Source organism: Sinocyclocheilus rhinocerous, unplaced genomic scaffold (genome assembly GCF_001515625.1).
Source record: "Sinocyclocheilus rhinocerous isolate Xijiao unplaced genomic scaffold, SAMN03320098_v1.1 scaffold29803, whole genome shotgun sequence".
Classification (NCBI taxonomy): domain Eukaryota; kingdom Metazoa; phylum Chordata; class Actinopteri; order Cypriniformes; family Cyprinidae; genus Sinocyclocheilus; species Sinocyclocheilus rhinocerous.
The window spans coordinates 2,384-9,449 of NW_015624795.1; the positions used below are offsets into that span (position 1 = coordinate 2,384).

The 7,066-nt window shown below is 35.5% G+C and overlaps 1 protein-coding gene across 1 annotated transcript in view; it reads left to right on the plus strand.

Moving 5' to 3' along the window:
* Nucleotides 1–4,330: 4,330 nt before the first annotated feature.
* LOC107745733 (uncharacterized) overlaps nt 4,331–7,066 on the plus strand; it is a gene marked incomplete at its 3' end in the record, with an annotated part of 4,150 nt that continues 1,414 nt past the window's right edge. Inside the window, exons 1-2 of the mRNA XM_016559687.1 lie at nt 4,331–4,428; nt 4,526–4,628. Coding sequence (XP_016415173.1) covers nt 4,331–4,428; nt 4,526–4,628 — 201 coding nt within the window. The remainder of the gene's footprint in view (nt 4,429–4,525; nt 4,629–7,066) is intronic.

A 7,066-nucleotide genomic window follows, 5' to 3' on the forward strand; every position in this document is an offset into this window, starting at 1 on the left:
TTAGGAAGATTAGACCCTTCCAATCAGAGCAGGCCACACAACTCCTTGTCCAAGCTCTTGTTCTCTCCAGACTGAACTATTGTTATGCTCTCTTGCTCCCTTGGCGGGTCTTCCGGCACGTACTATCCAGCCTCTGCAACTGATCCAGAACGCAGCAGCGAGAGTGGTCTTCAACGAGTGTAGAAGATTTTAATTAATCAAAATGTAAATTGTTGATGTATTATCGGTGTGAATGTGGCCATTTATTTATTAAGTTATTCTACTATTATAATCATGTGTATTTGCCTGCATGTATAGAAATCTGTATGAGAATGGAATGTGCAGACATATGGCGAAGTACATGATAAGCACATGATGGCAGATAATGGGGCCCTTTTTTTCAGAGAACATAAAATTAAGGCCTCATGACTGCATAGTGATGATCCCATAACAAATATGAATGAAACCATTAAACACGCCTAGAGAACGAACAGTATATAAGAGAGTACAGAAAAAGAGTCTAGAGATTGCTCTGCAGAGTTCTCTCAGGTTTTAGAGATTGCTCTAAAGATTTCTCTCAGGTTTTATTGTCTCTGAAAATAAAACCTCTTCTGGCATCAAAACTCCAAGATTCTGAGAAAGATTCTTCACAATAGCGGCAGAAGCCACCACATATTGGCGACCCAGATGGGACTTGGAAAGGAGCAGAGGGTGGAGAACCACTTTGGGCTGGCGTGACGAACAACACTAATAGTGGCCACTAAACAATAAGGTAGGCAGTTTTTTGCTTATATAATTAGTGTTGTTTGCCACAGTCGGCCAGTGGTGGTGTAGACACTCGAAAGCGCTCCTCCAAATTTAAAGAACAAAAAGAAAAAGGGTTTTGATTCCAGAAGAAATAATTGCGTGCACTGATCTGTTTTACTATAATAGTAAATGAGGGCAGATTGTGCATGCAAAAATCTGTGTTTACTGCCCAGAGGGCCTTGATGGATGGCAGTAGACATTAAGCAGATATACTTTGCATGCAGTGGTCTGTGTTTATTGTTAAGTGGGCCTTTGAAGGAAAGCAATAAACATTAAGCAGATAAATTATAAGGAAGCGCGCAAAGTCCTAAGGATAGGCAAAAATTCCTGCAGGGTACTGTTTTTTTACTGTGTTGAGGAAGTGTATCGGTGAAAGAGCGAGTAGAACTGACAGGTTACCCAGGAAGAGTATAGAGTAGTCTGTGTAAATGTATATATCTGTGTCTGTCTGGACATAGCTGGAGTTGTGCTGGAGAAGAGTGAATGAGTCTGTGAGCCCTAAACAATAAAGAGACTTGTATGAATGTTGTTTTAGAAAAAAAAGTATGCCAAGATATGGACTTTGCAGATTATTGAAATAATAATAGATTCATTGAAATAAGATATACATTTAATATTTAAAGACTTGTCTAAACAGATTAATAAAAAGATTGCACGTGCTTAAAACGTTATATTTAATAACTGAAGACTTCTAAAATTTGTATCTTGTTATCCCTGGGACACAGTATGAAAGTTAATCCACTACAGAGCTTCAGAGATTTAGACTTGAGTTAACTAAAAGATAACTTTTGTAGTGCAATGTTGAATAAGAGCAAATTTGGGTGACTAAGTTCATATAAATTTTGATTCAAAAGCTATTTTACAATAATAATGGAACTTGTTGATTAAATATTTAAATATAAAATAATAGGAATTATTTTATGTTGGTTGGGAAAAATTAATTCACTATTACCAGATTATTCTGAATTATGTATGCAAAAATAGAAGAAAGATTATGATTGAAGTCTTTAGTTTACCATACGCATGTCATGCTGTTGTAAAAGGAAGGGTTATTTTGTTTTAATGCAGTATACTTAGATAATAAAGGTAGATTACTGCTGCTTTCTGCATTTTGCAAAGAAAAAACTGCTTGCTATTTTTCTGCAATGAAGAACTTGCTTTACTAAAATAGAATAAGGGAACTGCTGTTTTTAACCAGATTAGATTGTTTTTATTAAGGGACCATTGAAAGAGATAGTTGAAAAGTGAAAATTAGATAAAGAGCAGATTGCTCAGACACAATTTGGTCAGAGTTTACAAAGGTTCAATTTGATTAATGCAGTCTCTGAGTGTTCAAATTTCAGATGACTTCTGGAACAGTGCTTTGACAAAGGGAAGCAATGAACTGGAGTCTGTCTAACAAAGTGGTGAAGTAGCAAGGAGAGAAGAAGAGGGAGGGGTTGATGGACACTCCCCTCCCCTCCTGAAAGAGAAGTTTAGACTTCAGCATGGAGAAAGACTGACTTAATGCAGGAAAGGGTGAATCTTTCACTTGAGACTTTTCCTGAGGGTGAAGAGGACATCCTGAAATGCAAAACTCTGGCAGGAGCAATCAAAAGCCAGACTGGAGGAGAGGCAGAGAAACAACGGAGACCATACACCACAACATCAGGCCTTTGAGTGCCATCACAGACTGATGACCCAGTGCAACAGCCAAACAGCTGCAACAGACTGATGATCTAACCAGAAGGACTTCCATCCCTTCCCATTGTGTGCACAGGTGCTGCATATATAATGATCACTCACTATAGAGACTGCTTCATATTTTGTTAATTATTTTATTAACTATATTAATCTTGATTATCCACTGGTCTCACAGCAGTTCTTTGAATTGTGTTTTAACTAACATTCTCAATCTGCTTTTCAATAGGTACCAGTCCAGCCGTATGTCTTAAAGAAAAAGTAATTATGACAGACAGAAGTGAGTGCTTGACTCACCAATCAGATAAAAATGGAGCTGGATTTTGCATAGTGAAGGCTATTTTCATTAACCAACAAGGGGGAAATGCACAACTGAATTATTGACAACAATGCTGAACTCTTTGGGGAAAAAGAAAAAAAAAAGGGTAGACAAAATGTCTAATAGAAAAAAATATGGCTGATAAAATAAAAAATATTGGTCACTCCATTTTGTTTAATGTTAATTTTCTAGGGCTAGATTGCATAACATAACAATAAAAAATTTACTCCAAAGGTCCAAAAACATGAAATCACATATGCTGTCATCACTGGGGATAACAAGATGGAAATGTTGATGGCCATGGATCCTAGATTATGCAGAGATCTCCAATCCTCTTCTCAAAGTAGCTCATGAGCAATAACAAAAAAGTATTTGTCTTAAATCTAAATTAGACAAACAAGTGACATTTGAGAAATTATAATTGGCTCTCTCAAGTGCACAATGCCTAGGCCTATTATTCTAAATGAATTAATCTATTAGATTTTGATGAAAAAAAAAAAGAAAGAAAAAAAGAGGTTTATACAGCGGTGTTAAACTAAACTTTATGGTGACTGACGTTGCCTGGTTGCATGACATCTAGAAACTATGTGGAATGCTACCAGGTCTATGCTCAGTAGAGTCTAACGAAAGAAAAAATAAATAAATCATGCTACTCAGAATTCGTGGCATTCACAACTAAAATCATTTAGTTCACAATCAGCTGAAAACTCAAGAAAAAATATGTTTTTGGCAAAAAGGGGGATGTTAAAGGGTGTGAAAAAGCATGAATGATGGTGTTGTGTGGAGTGAAAGAGAGTGTGTCTGACGAGAAAATAAGGCAAATCAATCATTTTGCCAAAACAGCTGTAAGCAAATGTTAATATGTGGGCCCACAGGGCAAATTATGTCTAGTAAAATAATCACCATGGATGAATTTGGTTAGGTTTCCTGGTCAGTAACTAGGTTATTGTTGTGGCAGAAAGAAAAGCAGTGCCACACTTGCGCAGCGTATAACATGGGAAGGCAGAGCAAAGCAAGCTTGCTCTGTCCACCCCACATCTAACTTTCTTTTCAGCATATCATGATGGAGCTGATTCTGTGTCAAAAGAATAAAATATTGTCTTTCTGACTGTTAACATAAAAAAGTGGGTTGAGTGTTTTCCAGGTCAAAAGGCCTATGCTACTGAGTAAGATAGGCCTAAAAATTATCAAGTGATATAGTGGAACTCAGTTTATAAAACAAAGAGATAACTGAATTAGCAAATTGTTAAGAATAAATTTGAAATGAACTGAAAAATAGTAAGGATGCAGATAACTGAGTAAAACCAAATTCTTTATTATAATATAGAAAATGGGTATTAACCCTATACTCATTGTATTGCCAGCACTGGATTTGTGAGAGCTCAAAAAAGGGGCCAGGACAGCCCTCAACCCACATGAAATTTCCACAGGTCACACCAAGAAGGATGACTGGCCAGATGAGCAAATGAGCATGCTTGATATCACTAACAGAAAACTCTGAAGGTTTCTATTTACAGGTGACAGCAGTTCTATAAAGGAAAAGGAATGGTTTGCTCCATCAATAAGAACCACTTCAACAACTCCACACAGCATGAAGTGAGGGATGAAGGGCGTGCTAGTAACGACCCTCCCTTGCCAACGAGGTAAAAGACCATTGCAACAACTCGCAAAGAGTCACCCTGGTGAAGATGGAATGAGTGGTGGGACTGCTAACGAGATGATCAAAATACTTGGGAACAGATGTGGGCCAACAAATGGAAAAGAGGAAGTGGAAAGAGAAGGAAACAGACAAGCAGACAACTCAGGAGAAAGTGACGTAGAGAGACTAGAGACGCAAGATGAAGTGCAAACTGATGACAACTCAAAAAGAGATAAGCAAGAAGCTCACATTCTTTTGTCAGAGAAGCAGAAAAGTTAAAAGATATCTGATGATCATCACATGCATCTAATTCTACAAGCTCAAGCTGTAGCCAACAGCACCCAGACTTCCCTACAATCAGCTTTCACCCCCTCAGTTGAATCTAGCAGTAGCTTTGACTTAATCCAAAAAGAACAAGAACTAGATAAGGAGGAAAAAGTATCTAGACAAAATAGACACATTGTAAATGACAACCATAATATCAGTTATAAGAAAATTGGCAATTCAATTTTTTTATGGGAAAAGGTAGAAGAAAATAATTGATATAAATGGGTAAATTACACAGCAGAAAAAGAAAAGTGGGAAAACTGCATAGTTTGCTTTGAAGCAACAGCAGTCTTATATATTGTACCAATACTCATATACAGTTCAAGTTGTAGAATATTTCATGATGAATGGTTTAAGTTGAGGGTTCTCAAACTGTTCCATTCCACGACCCACCTGAACAAGTATAATATTTCACGACCCACCAAAATATTTGAGATTAAAAAAAAAACAATTGACATTACTGTAAGCTTAAACTTAACAAAAAGTTTAATATGCCAGAAATTAAGTATTTAAGAAAAATAACCATTTTATTTTATAGTATTATTCACTAATAATATTTATGTTTTAATTTTTTCATTTACAGATGTTAAAAAAGTCTATGAAATATGTCCATGAAATATGTCAATTTTTATTTAGCAAAGCATAAGATGCAAAGCAGAACTATCTAAAACAGTTTGGAGATTAAAATAATTGTAAAATAATTGTAAAAAATAATAAACAGATGTGTCTCATTTTAAATAGGCCTAAACAAACCAAGACGATAAATTAATTTCAGCCAGAAATTTACTGTTGCAATGATTAAACAAATGTCCAGGACTATCTAGTGAAATGGGATTAGATGTAATAAAACTGGGAGGTAAATGCTTAATAGAAGAATAGAAGAGGTAGAGAGATAAATGTCTTTAGAAACTGTACCCAAAAAATGGCATTATGCTCATACTGGTGCCAGTTTCTCCAATCTACAACAAACTACAGAGAAGCAACTGAATTACTGTGCATCCGAACCCGTAATTGGTCAATAGTATGGTAATAAAATAAATAAAATTTATGATAGATCAAGAAGTGAATGTTATAAGAAGACGGGAAATATTGACATTGGCAAATTAAAGGAAATGCAGCAAAATATTGAAAATACCATAATGTAAAGTTAGTTAGTGAAAAAGGAAGGCCCACCTCCTATATTTGATGAAATCAATATTGCATTGGCAGACATACGGTGGATGTGTGGAAAAATATGGCCTCTTGCCAACATTACCAGAAAATTGGTCAGGATTACTAGGGTTATGCTGACACATAAAATGAGTCATATCTCTCTAGAAGAGGAAACAACAAATGAAGAAAAAACTAAAACCAAAAGAGCAGATGAAAAAGACCATGCAGATAATATAAATCCAATTGTTCAACCTAAAGGCATACCTAATGAATTTAATACAAGAGATGCAATTAAATTAGGGTTTGAATCAATATTAATTCTAAAATACAACAACAATAATAATAAATAAATAAATAAATAAATAAATATAATTACAGAAGGGATTAATTAAATTACATAAAGTACAATCAGCAAAGATTTATTAATTACACCGATGAGGCCTTATCACTTCTAGGAGAGCAATTGGACGCAACAAGCAGAATGACAGAGCAAAATAGAATAGCTTTATATTATTTGTTAACTGAAAAAAGGAAAAGAATAGCTTTATATTATTTGTTAACTGAAAAAGGAAAAGTATGTATTATGTTTGGGGAACAATGCTGTACTTATATACCAAATAATACTGCTCCAGAAGGAGCATTTAGTGAAGTAATGATCAAATTAAAAAACCTAAGAATGGAAGATAAAGCAAATGCTGGAAAAGATAATCAAATGTGAGATTGGTTTGATCTATAGTTAGGAGCAGAGTTAGCAAAATTGGGAATGTTTTTAGGAATTGCCGTATTGATAGGAAGATAACTATTTTACTGTGTACTTCCTGTTTCAAGGTCACTAGTTATCAAAGCCACAACTAAGCAAATTAATATGATGGGAAATTGATTTTTGAGGGTAACCAAAATGGCCCTCTACAATGCACAAAGTGTCTGGGCTGAAGATCAACTATGCTATTTTTTGTGATGTTACATGTTTTATGTCTTTAATTTTTATTTCTGTTGTATACTACATAACTGTGACAACCACAGGCAAGCGCTGAACCAATTGCACGCTCATGCTTATCACATTGTTTTATCTTAAATGAGGGATTAGGGAGACGGATCTTTTACTCCCTCCTAGTCAAGGGTGGGGGGAGAGGTTTGGTCCTGCTGCTCCGCCAGAGTGCTGT